Source organism: Molothrus aeneus, chromosome 3 (assembly GCF_037042795.1).
Source record: "Molothrus aeneus isolate 106 chromosome 3, BPBGC_Maene_1.0, whole genome shotgun sequence".
Lineage (NCBI taxonomy): Eukaryota > Metazoa > Chordata > Aves > Passeriformes > Icteridae > Molothrus > Molothrus aeneus.
Genome location: NC_089648.1, coordinates 55,716,248 through 55,735,925, shown reverse-complemented (window position 1 = coordinate 55,735,925; position 19,678 = coordinate 55,716,248). Strand labels below are relative to the sequence as shown.

The 19,678-nt window shown below is 40.2% G+C and overlaps 1 protein-coding gene and 1 non-coding gene across 4 annotated transcripts; both read right to left on the bottom strand.

Moving 5' to 3' along the window:
* Positions 1-809: 809 nt before the first annotated feature.
* KATNA1 (katanin catalytic subunit A1) lies at positions 810-18,627 on the bottom strand. 3 transcript variants are annotated; one of them, XR_010783257.1, is made up of 12 exons: positions 18,547-18,627; positions 13,716-13,890; positions 12,844-13,001; positions 11,889-12,072; positions 10,219-10,340; positions 8,702-8,807; positions 8,200-8,358; positions 6,962-7,088; positions 5,167-5,301; positions 4,765-4,891; positions 3,621-3,814; positions 1,047-1,150 (listed from the first exon to the last, which is right to left on the bottom strand). XR_010783257.1 is itself a non-coding variant. In XM_066545723.1 (11 exons), the coding sequence occupies exons 2-11, from the start codon at positions 13,884-13,886 to the stop codon at positions 952-954; spliced, it is 1,488 nt and encodes a 495-aa protein (XP_066401820.1). In that variant the 5' UTR covers positions 13,887-13,890; positions 18,547-18,627; the 3' UTR covers positions 810-951. The 3 variants fall into 3 exon arrangements, 2 of the variants coding, with proteins under 2 accessions (XP_066401820.1, XP_066401821.1); XM_066545723.1 differs by lacking the exon at positions 3,621-3,814 and having other exon boundaries at positions 810-1,150; XM_066545724.1 differs by lacking the exon at positions 3,621-3,814 and having other exon boundaries at positions 810-1,150; positions 11,889-12,054.
* A 249-nt stretch (positions 18,628-18,876) lies between these two features.
* TRNAG-GCC (transfer RNA glycine (anticodon GCC)) lies at positions 18,877-18,947 on the bottom strand. The gene has a single exon. It is a non-coding gene; the product is annotated as a tRNA-Gly (tRNA).
* Between the last annotated feature and the right edge of the window lie 731 nt (positions 18,948-19,678).

The window sequence follows — 19,678 nt, the reverse complement described above, 5'->3', positions numbered from 1 at the left end:
ATGGATAGAAATTAAAGGTGGTTTAGTTACAATTAGCACTGTTCAGCAAAATCTAAAGTTATTACCTGGATGGTTACTGCAGACTCAGACAATAAGTGGCATGGAGAAGCAGTTAAGTAATGAAAAATGAGAATTTAGATTTTATGTCAATTGTAAAATCAGGGTTATAAACTGAGCACAAACACAGCACGTGCTGCCTTACCAGAATCATTGTGTAAACCAGGACCCAACTCACCAGTCTAACGTTTTGCTGCTTGCAGTACCAGGCAAGGGAGAAACACCTATTGCAGAATTAATGCCAGAAAGTTTTTGATTTCTCAGACTAACAAGGAAACTACACATGTGACAGCATCACTGCTGGCTGCACAGAATTAGTTTACACCAGCTGGATGTATTTTAATATTATTTAACAGCTACTGTAAACCCATGATATTCTTAACCCCTTGCTCAAACTTCACTAACTCCATTGACTGTTCCAGCACGACCATTGCTGTTCCACATCTCAGCCTTTGCACAGGTTCTTCAACAAGAGTTTAATGGTAGAATTCTCCAAGATCAGCTAGGAAAACTATCTGTGTAACTGCATCCTGTTTGACCCATTTTCAAGTTTTCAGCATCCCTGACTCACTTAGCAGGACTAGCTTGGGGGGGTTTTATTGACACAAAAGCAATTTTTCAAGAGTAAATACTGATGAAAGGAGTTCTAGTATTAAAGTAATTTTAAAATATTGAAAATCAAATCAGATACCATCAGCATTTGAGAAAAATGAGTGATTTCTGAGCTAGTTCAAAGAGAGCTAGGCAGAACATGCATTTTAGAAAAAAATTTATTTAGACATCTGTTGCTCTTAAATTACAAAAGTTAAAAAGAGCACGCAGTGCACTGACACATCACCAATTACTTCTAAAGCTGTTTTAAGACATAAGGTGGCTTCTTCCAGAGAACACAACTCAACATGATCCAAACTCAACTATCCATTTCTCATATTTCTCAATGTCCGCAGCAGAAACAGATTTAGAAACTTTCTTCAAAGCTATTTCAAAGTCTTCCATAGTTGTTGGCATGTGCATTTCATCTCGGGGAAGATTTCTGATTTCTTCTGGTGTCAAGCCTTCAATACGCCTCCTCATAGCCATCAATGATGCATCTCTGGTCAGGAGGGTAAGAAAATAAAATCATTATTCAATGCAGGATGGTGAGTTCAGTTGTTTGAAAGGCTCAACACAGCATTCCAGTTAAGCTGCTGCATTCAAAAAGATTCAATAAAGAACTGTAAACTTTCATGGGAATATCTCCAAGTGCTTGTACAAGCTACAATACCATGTTATCCATATTTTTCAAACATGGCATTATCCTCATGGATATCTGAAGAGCTACTATTCATAGGCTAAGCAAAAGAGGTAAAGACAAACTGACTGAGGTAAAGACAGGCTGCTGTCACTGCATGCCTTTGATGTAGCTGCTTTTTAAACAGGAACAAGGCAATAACAATTTCACTCCTCCTAGATATAGAAGGAGTAGCTGGAGTGTTTTGAATGCTTCCTGGTTTGAACAGGAATCCCACTTCAAAGATGGGGAAGTCAACAGTCTCTACCTCCAACCTCTACACTCAAGAGCTAAATGTTAAATAACAAAATCTGTTCTGTCTGTAGCTCCTCAAACTTCAGGCCTTAATGAGCACTAAGCACTTTTACAAGTGTGCCATTTTCTTTAGTGTTAGGTTTCACTAAATTGAGATTTCCAGCAGTAAATCTGGTGGCAGCAGGTGATGAGCTAGTGAGGTGATAATTAGGTAACACTGGAAGGCTGAAGTTCCTACCCATTCATTGTTACAGATCCAATAATAACAAGAAAACGCTGCTAATCTAACAGTATAAAAGATGCAACTGTAATCTTGGTGATATCACAATAGTATATTGTGAAATGTCAGAAGGTGAGAATCCAAAGAGAGAAAAACTTAAACCTTGTCTTCCAGAAGGACTTAGAAAAATGGTTTGAGCATGTTCTGTTTCATTACCATTCCCTCCAGCTAAAGGAAACCCTAACTGTCAGACTTCAGGAATTTAGTAAATAACTCACAGAATCACAGAATATTCCAAGCCGGAAGGGACCCACAAGGATCATCAAGTCTGACTCTTAAATGAATGGCCTGTACAGGGATTGAATCCACAACCTTCATATTATTAGCACCATGCTCCAGAGCTCATCTCAGTGTTATTTAATAAATTAAAAATCTCTTAATACAGGAACTAAAATTTCAGAACAACCAAAAGATTGTCTCGTTGAACTTCATCTCAACCAAGTATCACCACCCTTCACTGTTACAACATCATTTGTAAACCATAAGCTATTGTTACACAATGAGTTGAGGGGACATTCCATGCATCTAATTTGCTTGCAGACAGCAGTTAAAAAAACCAGAAAGTCCAGCAAAAACAATCCAGCCAACCAACCAACCTACAAGCCCATCATACACCTTAATACACTGATAGAACTGAAGTGCAGCTGCCACCACTTCCTTTTGTGAAGTCATTTTATGGACAGTCATTCCAAACTGAACTCCTGGTGCTTTCTCAAATGTACTCTTGGTGCCTGAAGAAGCATCAAAACCCTATACAAAAACCAGGCAGCCACCCACTCCCAGACACAGCAGGGACCAGTTCTGTTTAAAGGCCTTTCAACACTGACAGTCCACCCAAAACAATTCAAAGTTAGTTCATACTCACATCTAATCTGCAATTTGGATGCATTTTGTATTTCCTGGATTTTAAAATGAAGGTTCACCTTCATCTCCCCCTGGTTATATGCTGACTGCTACCAACTGTAGTGTTACCTCTGACTGGTTCTCACTCTGGCTCAGCAAACTTTGGACTTCACCTCAAATTCTTTAAGATAGGAGGGTAATTTCAGTAAACTAGAGCTCTTGGCTTGTGTCACTAGGAAGGACTGACAGAGTAAACAAGTCTGAACTATATCCTGCTTCTATCCTGAGAGCCTGAACCATAATAAAGCACTTTTAAATCATCCACATCTTTTTGTCTCAATGGAAATGAAACAATCATATCCAAGAGCTATTTCTCCTGACACCATGAACAAAGTGTAACTACACAATAATATGAGTGCTTTCTTAGTGATTTCAAACCATGTACATCCAAATCTCAGTTCATCTGGATTTCTGCTTGCTGCCACCTCAGTCATCACTTCAGAAATGGCCACAAATAGAAGATTCAGATGTAGAAGATTCAGATGGTTTTTTTTTAATAGTATTTGTACAAAGGGGGTTTGGTTAAAAAAATAAAAATTAATTATGCACAAATACATACACACATAAATTTCACTGAAAAACATTACAAGTATTTTCATTTCTAAAATAATTGTATTGATAGTCAGTATAAAATTAATTACAAACAACAAACACTGAACAGACTGGAGGAGACAAACTGCAGCTAAAATGCACAAAGCAGCAGACCAAATAAATTCTCTATCATATAACATGAACCTATTAGCACAAACTCCTTTCAAAGCAGAACCAAAGATCAAAAGAACACCAGAAATTCATCTCACAAATCTACAAAATGAAACAAATCTCCACAACACAGATTCAGAGCAACTAACATACCATTCTTTTCCCAGACAGTGCGCAAGGTTTGTTCAGGAAACTCTACTGAGGCTCCAAACTTTTAGCTCAGCCTGCAGTGGCCCTGCTGACAGAGCCTTGGTGGCAGCTTTGTGTACAAGCTTTGCTTTCATCCCTGTGGCACAGCACATTCCTCTCAGCTGTGCTGACACTGTCTGCAGAGCCCCATTAAGAATCTAGGCGAGAAACGGAGCCGCGTTGGAGGGAGAAGCCAGAGGTGCTTTTACTCCTGCTCTCTCACCCTGCTCAAAGCCCACACAGGTTGGGCTGGAACATCTGGGAGCTCAAGCCTTGCCCTGCCACGCTTCAGTGCTACCTCCAAAGCCTGAAAGCAGCGTTACACAGGCACTCATCACAACACAACAGCATCTAAGCAGCTTCAGTTCTCTGTCCCCTATTGCAGGTCTCAGAGCTTGCCACTGCCACAGCTGTGCAAGCGCAAGTCTTTGATGCAAACAGGACAGCTGACACTCATCTCTTAACAGATCAGTCCCCTCCTTCCCTTCCCCATTTGTCAAAGAAAATATAAGGGAAGAATTAGAAGATATTTTTAGTCAATTATTCCAGGAATCTAGGCTAGAGAATAGGCCCACAAACAACTGTATGCCAACAATACTGAGGAGACCGGGAAATGAAGGAGGTAGCAGAAAACTTTAGTCAGTCTCATCACAAAACCAATGTGCTGGGTACACAGCTCTTGCACCATCACACAAGACTGTACACCTTTTCTGTATCATGAAAGAAGAAAACTCCATGGTTTTACTTTAGTTATTCTAATCTATATCACTGTTGTCTCTCACATGGATTTCTGCAGCAATCATATAGCCCAAACAGAATGACTGCAACTCCACAAGTTAACCATCCTCTGGATAATCCTCATGCATGGAATTTAGTCTATATGAAGGAAGGTGGAATTTTACCTAAATCACAACTTATTAGATTACTAGGTTGCAACTACTCTTCAAATGGAAATATTAATGCAGGATTTCACCCTTCAGCCATACATAAAAGACAAGTTACAGTCCATTTTTATCCAATAACTTTAATCATGTAAACTGGCCACATTACAAACAGTTTTCCCAAAGTTTGCAGCAGTAGTAACACAAATGATGCAATGTCAGCTTACCTGCATACATTGGTAATGTCTGCACCTGAATAACCCTCCATCTTCTCAGCTATGTTTGCAAGGTCAACATCATCAGCCAGTTCCAGCTCTCGCAGATTTATTTTGAGGAGTTCCTCTCTACCTTTGGCTAATCAGAGAAAAGAAAATTGAGTCTGTACAATTTCCTCTCTGAAGATAAACAATAAATTGAAGGAGGATAAGAGGGAAGAATGAGAAAAAGGACGCTGTACTTGCTACAAGGGTAAATGTTCATGTTTAGATTTAAGCTGGTCCCTGAATCCATAAGTGAATTTGCATACATGTATCAATTAGATTTTTAAACCCAGTGGTCAAAACTAAAGGAATGTTGATAAAGTTTAGATTTTAGAATTTTTAACCACTCCTCTCCCCAATTCTTCATACCTGATGGTAAAGGAATGTAAATTCTCTTTTCTAGTCTCCGTCTTAGGGCTTCATCAATATCCCAAGGAAAATTAGTAGCAGCAAGTACCATGACCATCTTAGAAGGATCCTCATTTTCAGTAGCCCCCCCAACACCTGCAGTCCAGAATAGAGGAGGTAAAATATACATGTTTATTGAAATTTCATGTATAGAGAAAACACTTCTGCAGTATTAAAGCAGAACTGTACTCTATTGCACTTTAACGAGCCCAAGCGTAACAGAATCACCAAGCGCAACAGAGTTTGCTTTTTCATCTCTGTGACAGCCTGCAAGCATGAATGGAAGCCTGGTTTGAACAGCAGCAGGGGCACAGGACACTGCTCAGACCAGGAAGTTCCTCCCTATCATGGCCAGAATGGTTTTACAGCAGAATTGTTTGTACTTCTGCCACAAGAGTGGTTCAGTTTTCACACCGACATCTTGTGGCAGCTGGTGAGGAAACAAAGCAACGCCCAACACCACCACCACACCAAAAACCAACAAACATCCCCCACAGTATTCACCAACAGCCACACCAAGGCAGCATGACTCCCCTAAAAGGTGCCCTCACTTCTTAAGTCAGGCCAAATGTTTCATATGCACAGGTGGACTGTGCAAACTGCTGAAGTGAATGTTTCAATTTGGTGGACCAAATCACAACTTCTTAGAGACAGAACACCTGAGTTTATAAACACTATGAATCTGTTACAACAGGAAGAAGGTAATTTCATTAAAGTTGCTACTCTCTATATCTACTGCTTTTGCTCAGAACAACAGGATTGGGCTGTGGGATAGCTGCTGTACCTAGTCTGCCTGAGAGTCTGCATATAAAACACAATTTATTAATGCCTAAGTAAAAGGATGGAAATAGTTCTTACTAATAAAATCAGATTATGCACATACTTGATATGAGAACAGTATTGGAGCTCTGCTGCTCTTTAAAGACAAAAATAAAACGGTACGAACATCAGAGAAGGAGAAATAAATATGCAAATCTTCTGACTCATGGAATTCTATCACAAAGCAGTCCATAGATTAGCAGTTCTCAGTAGTTCCTTTCCTTCTCTCTGCTCCCCAGAATATGAAATGGAGGCTCTCTGTAGCAACTCTGCATTGTTACCTACTTTTGAACTTCATTGATTTGTGAAATTTTAGCCACATATTTGTAGTGAAATCAGTGTTTTAAAATGAAAACTCTCCCAACCATTTCTATAAAACAGAAGATCTTCACTTGTTATTTATATTTTTAGGAGAAAAAGAGATCCCAAAGAAATGAAAAGTAATGCTGCTTTTGAAGTTAAAATAAAAATAGGTAACAGTTCTTTTGAAGCACTTTTTACTTAATTTGGAAGAAGTGAGTGATATGCCAGGCAAAGACTGAGAGAAGCAGGTTTTTTTTCTGCTACTCTTTTGAAATCTTGTATTTTCTACTGAATCTTCCTTATTCTGAATCACTAATACAAGATCATAGCTCAGAGGCCAAAAGATCATTAAATAATGTCACTTGTGGCTGTTAACCCCAATTTCATGTACAGCTTTTGAAAAACTGCTTCTGAAGAATGAAGTTTTCATGGGGTTTTTTTGGCTTTGTGTTTTTTTTTTTTTTTGGTTTTTTTTTTTTTTGGTTTTTTTTTTTGTTTGTTTGTTTGTTTTTGGGGGTTTTTTTGTTTTGGTTTGGTGTTTTTTTGTTTTGTTTTTGTTTTTTGGGTTTTTTTTGTTTTTTTCCTCCCTCAAGTTTCCTCCAGTCCAGCAGTTCCCAGTGATCAGGTTATTTACCATCCATCTGCACTAGCAGTTCTGCCTTCACACGTCGGCTGGCTTCATGCTCCTCCGAAGTTCCCCTGCGGCTACAGATGGAGTCTATCTCATCAATAAATATGGTTGTTGGGGCATAAAATCGAGCCTGGAGAAAGCAAAAGATAAAGCACAAGCTGAAATAGCAGTTCACTCCCATTTAAGAAGTAGCAGCATATTCAGAGCTGAGTAATGATGTATTTACCCCAAGTATCAAACAATCCCCATCAATCCCTCTCAGACCCCAGCCCTCAGGTACAGAGCAGCTGTGCATTCATTCAGAGCCTTTGAGTAGAAGGGCTTTTGGCAAAGTTCTGTAGTTGTTAGACCTCAAAACAAACATTTCATGAGCTATAGGCTGTTTCCCACATTAGGAGTAACATTTTAAACTGTGAAAGTCATCACAGATTGCTTGAATAGTATTTCAGTTAAAGCCAGATGAATGTTAAGCTGGGACATCAGGACATGGAGGCTGTCCAAGAGACAGGTCAACTGCAAAATAACTGACCTTTTTGAAAACAAGAGCATTTAAAGACAAGGATCCAGGATAATAAAAGCTATTGTATTAGAGCAGTTGAGATGCTGTTCATTGTGTTATATGCATTTTTGACCCATCACATTAAATGAGCTGGTATCCTGCCTAACAAACTATAATGTAAAAGATCTTTTATTTCTTGCCTTTTCTGACTACTGCAATTTTACTTCTGCTGTTCCCTTCAGTACTGGGCACTCTAGTAAACACTGCACACACTGGTAACACATGGGAAAAAAGACAACTATTTTCTGAGTATTATTTCAAGTATTATGTGCTCTGAAGCCAACTAAAGTTTGGAAGGCCTCTTCTTTTAACCACAAACAAAAAACCACCCACAAAAACAACAAAGCACACAATCTAAATAGGGTTCTCACCCAGAAGGCAATTAATTCCATCCCTAGATTTCCATTCAAGTCTGTTCTGCAGCACTCACCAGCTTATAGTGAGCTACCTCTAATGTAGCAATCTAACCCTGAAAATAAAAGACTACCTATTTTTCAGCTTTTATAAATCCATTTAGGAATAATCTTTAAATGCAAATGGGCAAATCAGAAATGCCCCAAGCATTCCAAGCTTGGAGAGCTGTTTATATATGCTATAAGTTTGAAACCTTGGTAAGGTTTCACTGTTCCAAAGGTGATTCTACTTCATTATCTCTCTGTTCATGTTCAGAAATTTAAATCACCATTTCAAACAGCAGACGAACAAGTTTCTCAGATTCTCCTCTGTATTTTGAGGTAAGTGTGGAAGAAGAAACATTGAAAAAAGTTGTCTTGCATTCAGTGGCTACAGCTTTTGCTAGGAGGGTCTTTCCAGTACCAGGAGGACCAACCATCAGCACACCCTATAAAAATGAAAAAGAACCACGTTGACAAGAATCAAAACAGAGAATTTTACAGTTTGTTTAGTGTAATAGTTAACTACTGGATGTAAAATTTCCCTTGAAAGTTATTCAAAGGTAGGTAATTATTGTCATTGCTCACTAGCAAACACCTAGCTGAAGAGAGTGTGCAGGTATCTGACTGACATCTTTATTTTGTTATTACTTACAATAAATTTTTACAGTTGTTCTGTAACTCAAACACAGGAGGAATTTATTTAAACTCTACAACATTTGGAATTTCTTGCTCTGCCAAGACCCAATCTCTAAATCCTACTTCTGATCACAGGAGCAGATTTTTTCATACCTTCCACGGTCTTCTAATCCCCTTGAAGAACTCTGGCATCCACATTGGTAAAACTACAGCTTCCTTAAGCAGCTTTTTGGCTTCTACTAAATCAGCAATGTCATCCCTGACAAGAAATAGAAAATTGTTTGACAGATTCAGACAGCAGGCAAAAGAATCACTCCACAGCTCAAAAAACTGCACAATTAAACTTATTGTTACACATTGGTTCTCCCATAAATAATTCAGGAAAATGAATTAGATTTATGTTCTAAAGGCAAAAGCCTGTAACAGCTACAATTGACATCTGCCTGGCAGACTCCGGATGGATGCAAAAGCAAAAAAACCCATGAACTATTTCATTAGAGCAACACTGTCAGTATTCAGAGAAAGACAAGCAGAAGAAAGTAGGTTGGTTAAACTTGGGCTAACTACCAATTATACTTTCTTGTTTTGCTGAGAGGTTGGATGTCCCTGAAACTTAAATAACATCTTTCATTGTTACAAGAACAACTTGCTGAAGACTAGTAAATGGAGCAGAATTAAACATAATTTTTAGAATTATTTTTCAGAGTTACAAAAGTATTAGTTCTTAGATACCTTATAGGCTGGTCTTGTTTCCTTGAAAGCAACTTTCAGGGCATTCCTCTTATCAGCATGTGCCCAAGTAACATTTTGGTTTCAAAACACATCTATATGAAGAACTAGTTTAAAATCTGAAGTAGTAACTTAAGATTCAGTATTAAAACTGAAACATATATTTAAATATTAAACTGAAATACAAGGCAGTTGCATGTACAAAACACAAAGCGTTTTGTGGGACTGTTTTTTTTTAAAGCCTACTTTATTTGCTAGAAGAATTTTGCTCATTTAATCCTCACAAAACCACCTAAGCTTGGAAACATTTGGAACACAAAACAACCTTTACATAAGGTTTATATTAAACCTTTATATAAGGTTTAATATTTAACACGTTTATGTAAAGGTACTGGCACAGGGTTATATTTTATACTAGTGGCCACATTACATCCAGCAACATTTCAAAGGGTTCCTATATTGACATAACTTATTTATTAATCAGTTTTCTGTCTTGATATGCCCCAGAGTAGGAAAACAGATTTTCAAATAAAGATACACTGATAGAAATTAGAAACTTTTACACTGAAAAAGAATATCTCAAAAATTGATCTTAGGACTCTCAGAAAATTGTGAGAAGCTTTGTATGGCCAAGTTGGACAAGACTTTAGGCAACCTGATTTAGAGAAAGATGTCCCTGCCATGGCAGGGGACTACTTTAGTTGATCTTTAAAGGTCCATCAGCCCAAACTATTATATGAATATATGTGGGGAAAAAAAATTTTTTGAGTTCTAGAAGTATTCAACCACATAAAAAGTTTAGTTGCCTGTTTAAAGGCAATAAGGAAAACCTGTATGTACCTTTTTATATGTAAGTATCTGTTAAAATACTTAATTCTTGTCATATCACATGAGAGGAAACAGAAACAGCTCAAGAGATTAGCAGCAGTACTCAAACTTACCATCGGATGTTGGGATTCTGAGAAATGATATCTCTTTCCAAAGCTTCTACTAAATCTTTGTCATATCCAGTACTATCAAATTTCTTTGGTTCAGACTCTGAAATCTCAGATGTGGATTTGTTCTACATATAAAGGATATAACAATGTAAATACATAACAAAGGTCATGCTACTAATGAATTTTTACCGTAAGTCCACAACAGCATCGTATTTTTAGAAGGTGGCAACATAAACCAGCATGAAAATTATGAAGCATCCATATTACAGCTGCACTGGAGGATGGATCTGTGTGTTTCACCCAGATTTCTGTACTGCCCTGGTTCCATTTCCTTCTCCCCAAAGCCAGCATGTTGTACTGATGCAGTTTCTTTGTTTTGGTACCTAATCAAAACCCCATACACCTATCCCAGTGTAACAGTTTCTGCCTCTTGTCCCAAAGAAATCTGAAACTATATGAGACACAGCAGGGGAAAATTATGTGTAAGACTGGACCACAAAGTGTCACAAATATGCCATGTATGTGGGACACAACAACAAAAAAAATTAAGCATGACTTCCATATGTAGAATGAGCAATGGTGATCTGCAGGGAGACCACAGGGGTAAAACCAGAGCTAATTAACTGATACAGAAGCATGGACATGAACAGCAGAGAAGCAGCTCTGCAGCAGAATCAAAGCAAAGAAGCTACATAGTTGAAAGGGCTCAAACAGCAGAGACCATGCAACTGAAAGGAAATAAAATGCACTAGACATACCCTGGTTTTATACATTTAACAGCAAGCACTGGTGATGACAGAACAACTGTAAAAGAGAAAAAGAAACCTATCCTGTCTCTCTGTGGATATATTTGATGGGGAGAGGATTATCACTCAGAGGCAATCTAATTTAGCTCCTAATAAAAGTAGTAGCTTACACAGCTAAACAATTCTACCCTCATAGATTATACTACCTCCACAGGCCATGACACCCTGCCACAACTTAAGGCTGCTGAAGCTAACAAACTATTGCATGGATATTTGATTTATTTAGACCCTGGAAAGCAATGAATCTGCTGTTTCCTGTATGGTCTCTTACCTTGGTCATCTGCTAAATTTATGGTGACCAGAGCACAAAAATTAAAGCACTCTGCCAAGAACAGATCATAATTCAAGTATACAGGCATTTTGTTCATTTACAACTAAGAGAGTATGAAGCTAGCAATGTATCTCAAAAGAAAAAAAAAAAGAAACAAAAAAAAGGCACGGGATTGTATCTAGACAGTTCCTAGTATCCCCAGAGAGGGAGACTCCACAACCCCTCTGGACAACCTGTTCCAGTGTGTGGTTACCCACACAGTAAGAAAGTGCTTCCTCATGTTCAGGTAGAACTTCCAATTCCTGTCTGTTGCCTCTTGTCCTATTGCTTGGCATCACCAAGAAGAGCCTGGAAATACCTTCTTGGCACCCACCTTCAGATACATTTACCAGATCCCAACTTCTCAGAGCGATTGCTTGTTTTTAATTAACCCATAACCAACACTGTGCACAAAGAAAAGACACCTTACAAGGTGAGATTCGAATCAGCACACTGACGTGAACAGAAGAAACATTTTATAGGCATTTTATAATACAGTCAATAGTAAGAAAGCACAACTGAGCTTCTCAACTCCATGAAGTTATTTTCCAGCTTACCTTTTCCTCTTTTCCTTTGTTTTGCTGATCCTTTTTTTCCCGGCTGCGGACTGCCTTCCCTTTATCGCTGGGGTTCCGAGAGGACGGGCGGTGGGAGCCCCTGGCAGCTGCGCTCACGCGATTGCTGTGCCCTCTGCAGTCACTGCACGGAGCAGACTGACGCTTCCTGGGTCCGGGCGAAGGTCTGGTTAGTTGTAACATATGCAAAAGCCTCAGTGTAAAGCCACTGGTGAGCACCACATAACCAAATCAGCTGGCTACAAACTGAAAAGCCACATGGCTCAAGATAAAAATCTGAATGTCAGAAACAAGGCAGGTATTTTTAGATAGTGACTGAAAATCCATTTTCCTTGTGCCACAAGCCCAGGGTTCACCTGGTTAAAACAAATGCCATGCTTTGTATCTTTCATCAGTAGAAGTAATATGGAGATCCAAAAAAATTAACCAGCAAACAATAATTTGACAATACAGCTAAAGTAACCTAACAACCACTTTCTGTCAAAATGCACAGCTCTGTGTCTGCTTTGCACATACTCTTGTCTCCTCCTTCATGCTACCACTGGCATGTGTTAGAACTTCTAGTGAACCAAGTCAGATAGCTACTCACAAAAAAAACCAAACAAAAACCACTAGACACACAGAACAATCTCTTTAGCATCCTGAACCAGCTAATTAACACCAACAGATACAAAAGTGAAATAAAAACTCAAAACCAAAAACTAAACAACTCGGGCAACAGTGTGTGGGGCGAAGAACCTTGACATTAGTCAGGACTATGTAAGATAAAACCCTCAGAACATCCACCTGACACCTCCTTCACCACAAATGGTGTCAAGCTGCTGGTGCGAGTGTTACACACCTAAGCTCAATAGCAAGAACTACACCACAACAGGCTGAAGTCCAAGCACACTTTGTCCTGATAAATATTAATTTAGGTCTCCGCGTTTCCTCTTACCTACGTTCAGCAGGTACTGGCAAAGACCAGACTTCTGCATCGTGAGCTGGTAATTCTTGTTGTGAGGCTTTCAATGGAGTATTGTCTAGTTTAAAACTCTCCAGTGTTTTCATTATATCTTTCACATGCTTAGCTTCCACACTTATCTCCTGCCAAACCTGATTCAAAAAAAAAAAAAAAAAGGTAGATTAAGCACATTGGAAATAAGTTTGTAACAGTCCTCTGTTCAAGCCCATGAAATGCCTGGATGGATTCCACAGGGTTTAATGAGCTACCTAATTCTACTTCAATAAACAAGAATTATGCACATTAGATATTAAGGAGGTTTTTCTGCCTTCCTCAGCACATTAAAAGAACAAACGAAGAGATTTTGGATTAAATATCAAAGAGACTTTTGACAAATTTTGCAGATTTAATAGGTATGACAGAACCTAACAGACTGAATATCAATCAAAAGTATCAACCTCATAGGCAGAATATCAATGAAAACAAAAGAGAGTTTTTGTTGAGGACAAATTATCAACTTGCTGTTAAGGACCTTAGTCCCACTAAAACATTGAGGGAAATAAGACCCTAAAGATACCAGGCTAAAAAACTTGAGCATAGCAGGGATACTCATCAGCATAGCTGTCAGGGCAGACAGTGCCCTTGCTCCTCAGAGCCATGTTCCACTGACTGTTCTGCCACTGTCAGACAAAGAAGTCATAAAGATGACTTAAACAAGTCTATGTAACAAAAAAGAAGCCTATATGTAACAACACTAGTGTATGAGACCGGGGTAAGTTTTTTTACATTTTTGTTTGCAGTAAGATAGGCAATTCCTGCTACTTCAATGCTTTTCCCTCAAAATGTGCCAGAAAAGTGCTATTTACCTGCTGCCATTTCTGTTGCAGATAGGTATCTCTCACAGAGTACAAATACTTATTCATTTGGTCAAGAACTCCCTGGTAGTAGACCATGGCAGAGTCGTAATTTCCCAGTAAGGCATATTCACGGGCCAACTTCACATTCTCAATGATCATAACAAGGCTCATGTTCAACATGAAGCTGAAAAAAATTAGGAAATATTAAAGAAGTAAAAAACCAACTGAGGACTGAAACAATTTTTTGCAAGTATTTTCATATGCTTATTACCTCATTTGGCATATCAAAACATAGAAGCTGAGAAAACACTGGTTACAAAAACAAGGTCTAAAATGAATGTCATACATATAAAATGCTAATTGATGTTCTGTTAGTAAAAATTAAGCTTTTCACATCACAGCTTTGTTTCTTGTCCTGGAGATTCTGTCAAAAAGCCCATGTAAGATGTGCAGACTTAAATGCATTATTACAAGTCTTGCCTTTTGGAAAACACTATTCTTCCATTAGCTTCATTTTACAATTCTTCAATTTTATTCAATGTTTCTTTAAAATAAATATCCACCTTCCACGCCCACCTTGCACCTTCCTATAAGCTTCATTCTTACACCTACAAAGAAACCCCTGAAAAACATCAAGGCTCTTTAAGTTAACACTGAAAGGTAAGCAAAAGCCACAATTAAACATTTAGTGTGCAACCACCCATTTTATTTAACACATTGTTCAAACCATGCTGCTTTTCCCTGTCAGTGGTGCTTGTTTATGGTTTTTGGAGCAAACATCATAGACTGTGACTACTTCCACTTTGCAGCCCTAACAGAATCTGCACTTTTAGATTAGAATAGTACAGAAATATTATTTATACAAGTACAGTGTAAATAGAAGCAGTAGAAGTAGACTCATTCTTTACAGTGCCACTGTCCCTGTGGGAACAGTTGTCCCACATTATTGCCAGTGTCTTACATACCCCAGCCCCTTCTTCTCCAACACACTCATGCTGTCTCCACTTGTCTCTTACACACCAAGAATTTCCCCACTCTCCTCATAATTTCCTAACCAGGCACAGAAAACATTAAAATCAGCATAAAAACACGCCTGCAACAGAGTCATCCTGCTCTCATTTTGGTACCTGTACCCAGTGCCAGGAAGAAGCAACTGCAGACAAGCAACTCCAGCTAAGCCCTGGGATGAAGCACACTTGATACAGATCAACTATTTAAAGAATGTAAGAGGCACTAAATTCACATGCGCAATAAACAGACTTAGGGCTGAATATATTTCAGGACCAGGTCAGGGTCGAGATCAGACAAATCATCAGAGGTTTCAGAAGCCACTCTTTGCACACACCTGCCAACCTATTGCTAAAATGTGAGCTCTCCATTGTAAAGAGGGACTGCTAGGTACAAATGAAACATTTTAGGGCTTTCACTCCTTTTTCTGTCCCCTTCCCAAGTAGTTTCACACACAGAAACACAGCTCAGGCATTCCTGAGCCAACATCCTCTTCTTTATTTGCTTCCTTCCTCTTCTTTCCCCAGCTTCCATTAGAGCAAATTAGCTGCTGTCAAAAATTTCAGTCCAGAGCAGCAAAACTCTGGCAGCAGCAGAGCTGAAGAGGGGCCTCTGACAGCCCACAGCCATCCCTGCAGAGGGGACCCGTGGGGTGAGCAGGGAACCTGCTATCACAGAACCTGCACGCTGTAATCTCACCCCAGCCAGACACTCGCCCAGCTGGCCATGATGCCTACAAGCTGATACAGTCAATGTCACCGCCAACTACAAAGATTAACATGTCCCAAGCTAATTAGGCTTTGGAGACACAGTTTGGCTTGGGAGTTTTGTTGGTTTTAACCTCAGGAGAAAGAGCCTGAAGATGTTTGTCAACTGCTGTATGGATCATCACACAGATGTTAAAGTTTTCCCTGCTGTATTTAGGAGCGAGCTTTTCCACTCCTGCTCCTCCTACCAGATACACCTGTTTGCCTGTGCTGAGAATTCAAACCGATGACTAACACTGCTGAAATCACAAGTTGAGCAAGATGCTAATAGACATTTTAAAAATCAAGTAATAACAAGTTACTAAAACTAAACTAGACTTTTAAATACAGAGGGAAGTCATAGGTAACTTTTTTCACTGAATGCTGTAGAGCAATCCAAGCAGAACAGCAACTTTATATATACAGAAAAAGAAAAAAAAAGTTATGTAAGAATAGTTTTCATCTGGAAATGTGAAAATAACTAGAATTAGGAAGAAAATAACAACAACACTAAAGAGGCTAAGTCAGAAACATATGAAAGCTTGGGATCAAAAGGATAGCACTGTACATAATAAAAGAGTCAAAGATATTTTCAAGTTAGAAAGGGCAGAGAATGTAAGGACAGAAAGCAGAAACAGAAATGTAAGCAGACTAAGCTAGCAACTTGTGGGAAGAAAAAAAAGAAAGAAGAAGGTGCTTAGTCAAGCTTATAATGCTATTGGAATCTACCTGTGTCATTAGTACTACTGAAAATGCAAGATAATTTGGTTTAAACTAGAAAACCAATTTAATTTGTTGCTTCATCTTGACTCATGAGAGCAAAAGAGCTTGAAGTGGCTTCCAAACACAAGGCTCTTGAGTACAAGAGAGGCAGAAAAAGCTGCTGGCTGTGCTTATATCTGGACGTGCCACTGCTGCTGCCACAACTTCAGGCAGCTGATACACTAATGAGAGTCCATGGGTCTGCAGCACTTGTAAGTGAAGATGGTGAAGCAGCTCTAAGGGGGAAAAAGAAGAGTTAGAGTACTAGTCTGAAAGTAGATTGAAGTTTGTGGCAGAAGGTGACAATATACTGGGGCAGCTCAGCAGGGTGGAGGACATGGGAGAGGCATGACTACACACGAATCCAGAGTTAAACCAGAACTGAAGGGATTAAAACTCTCACAAAACTAATCCTGCACTATTTAATAATCTTTAAAGTATTTACAAATACTTAGCAATATCACACGTGTTTACAAATACTTGGTGCTGTCACGTAACAGGATGTCAAAGCAGCACTTATCAGCCACAACCTTTCCATGAATCATGACCAGTGAAGTTATCTATGTTCCAACAGTCACTGAAACAGAGAAGAGCTCATAAAGTTTACAGTGAACAGGATATAAGGCAAATAACCTAAGCACTTTGTCTTGCAAGTTTAATTCTTCACTATGTACAAACACACAGACTTCACAAGAATAATTGCTCTTCACACCAGCTGTGGGTATATAAGGTTCCCTGAAATTAACCCACCTCTAGTTACAAAATACATTTTATCATTTGCTCCAAGGACCTAAAATATTTCTGGAGTATAGAACAGCCAAGTCCAGCAAGGGTTGAACCTAACAAAAGTTCGAGATCCCTACAGCTTGTGAGAATTAGGTTTTGGAACTTATTTTTGTATTTCATTTGAAAAATACCAGCCATTATCAAGAACCATAATAACCATTATCAGGAAAACCCTGGGGATACTTCATGTTTTCCATAATAACTTCAAGAAATCATCAGTGGAAATGACTGTAAGTAATTTCTGCTCAGTCATACGTTAGAATCCAGGAACACTGCATCAATCCCATAACACAAAGAAGTCCGCCAAACTTTAAAAAATAAAAGAAGAGATTGACTGATAGTGTGTCAATTATCGTGGTGGACCTGCTGACTGGAAGGCACGAACTATACATGGAGAATACTTTCAAGGAGTTCTTCGCTCCAACCTTAATGTCTGGACTAAGCCAGAGCCTGAATTTTGGCAGAGCGCACATGTTTCCATTATTTCAGCCTGCTATACAGGCTCTGACATCAAAGCAACCCTGTAATATTTGCAAAGTTCTCTTGGCAAGCCAGAAGAGAAAAAAACACCCCAAAGTAACAGCTTTCAGGAATCAGTTTTTGCTGATGACACGATGGCCTGCATCACCTCCGAGTTCCCTTCCACCTTTAATACTCTTCTCCATAACATCCACGGCATGCAACATTTGGTATCAACAAGTGACTGTGTTGATTCCTAGGGAAGGAGAGCTGCCAGACTTACTGGATACTAAACAAAATGGTTCTCGTGCAGTTGCTGTATTTAACAGTAACAGTTAGCAGAACAACCACCAGCAGCCACAAACGTAAGTATGGCTGGCAGTGAGTGGAAAACAAAAAACATTACAAAAATCAATCAACAGGTAGAGATACATGGGTGGCAGGTGATTTTATGTTTTCCAAGCAAAGCCTTTCAGAAAGCTTTATTAAACTGGCTTCTCCCCACTTCATGGGGTCTAACATTCTTTTTGACGATCAGTGTTAAATTAACAAATTTCTCTGGCAGTTTAGAGAGGTCCGCGGCTGAACAGAGATCTGAAATTGCTGCCTGCTATTTCAGCTCCAGAGAGAGCTTCTCTCTCTGGAGAGAAAACTTGCATCATCGCAGATTACTGCACATTAACAAAAAACTCCCAAACAACAAAGCAGGTGGAGGGTGAAGGGAGACTTAGGAAGCAGAGCTCCGTGCCTGGGCCAGTGCCAGCAGCCCCCGGAGCCCAGCCGGGAGCGCCGGCCCCACACCTGCGAGCAGCGGCAGCCCCCGACAGCGCTGCCCCGTGCAGCGCCGAGCACGTGTGAGCCACAGCCCCGACACAACGAGCTCCGTGGTCACGGCTGTCGCGACAGCAACCCCCGTGTTCCCTGGCCCTCCGGCCGCGGGGCAGAGCAGCCGGAGCCCGCCCGTGCCCAGGAACCCTCGGGGTGGCCCCGCCACACGGGGCGCAGCTGTGGCCCCCTGTCCCGGGCCCGCCTGTCCCTGCGGCCCGGCCGGAACCCGCGAGCCCCTCCCGCTCACTTACTCCTCTCCGGAGCTCGCACCCGCGGCGGCGGCAGCAGCCACGACCCCTCCAGTTTTTCCGCCCCCTTCCTCCCGCAGCGGCGCTGACCCCGCCCCGGCCCTGCCCACCGCCTCCTCCCGCCACCGCCGCCGGCAATTTTTGAAGGCAAATCCGGCTGCGTCACTTCCAGCCTGGTGGGACGGGGGGAAGAAGGTCCGCGCAGCCGGACCGACAAGGAGCTGGTGTCTGTTTGAGCGTTATGACTAAAAGCGAAGAGGTGGTTTGGTTTTAAATGTTAACAGCGGGGGGGAAAAAAAAAAAAAAAAAAAAAAGCAGCGAGAAAAGAGTAACTGCATTGGCCGGGAATCGAACCCGGGCCTCCCGCGTGGCAGGCGAGAATTCTACCACTGAACCACCAATGCTTGTACGGAGAAAAGTTTCTGCCTTCATAAGTCGAGGGTGACAAATGCTAATTTCTTTGTCCCACTACATTAGCTTGGGATTCCGTCCTGATGATCGAGAGCGTTCCTTTGGCTATTTCTTTTCCGTAACTCACAAATGTGAGTTTTGCCGAGTGAATAGCAAGCACCCACTGTTCTTTGCTTGTGACTTGTCTGCACCTTTTCAAGCTTTCATAGATAGTGTCGTTCTGGGGAAGAAAATGCATCTGAGTGTGCTGAGGAAAACCTGCTGCCGAGTGGAGTCAGACCAGGAAACTGCCCTTAAGTGTCCCTGATGCAGCAGTACCTCATCACCTGTCTAAATAGACTCAGCTGCTTAGCAACAAATAGGATCTAAAGGTTGGCCACAAGGCAGGAGGTTTATGATAGTCCTTCAGGTGAACTCCAAACCCCCACAGCAGTATATCATCCTTGAATTAAATGTATCAAATCCATTCTTACTCGTCTTGTTATTCTATTTCTACCCATTCTTAAACTGGCAGTTTTAGTCTATCCTTTAATAAATGTCTATGTTTAAAACAACCATTCCTACATTGCTTCAGCTGTAAAGACACAGAAAGCTGCTGAGTTTCTAAAATTTTAAGTGTATCACATCACCTGATTGATGATAGCTGGAGAAATTTCTTTTCTCCCCTTTTAAGGTGGGCTAATGAATAAAGAATGGTGCTGTACTTCCACAACCTCCTCCCCAA

Bases quoted from the DNA above. Each gene is read 5' to 3' on its own strand.
- KATNA1 (XM_066545723.1), bottom strand. From the start codon at position 13,886: ATGTTGAACATGAGCCTTGTTATGATCATTGAGAATGTGAAGTTGGCC. The intron at 12,073-12,843 runs GTAAGAGGAAAC...ACAACTAACCAG, and splicing joins CCAGTACCTGCTGAACGTAG to ACCTTCGCCCGGACCCAGGA. The intron at 8,359-8,701 runs GTATGAAAAAAT...TCATTTTTATAG, and splicing joins GGATTAGAAGACCGTGGAAG to GGTGTGCTGATGGTTGGTCC.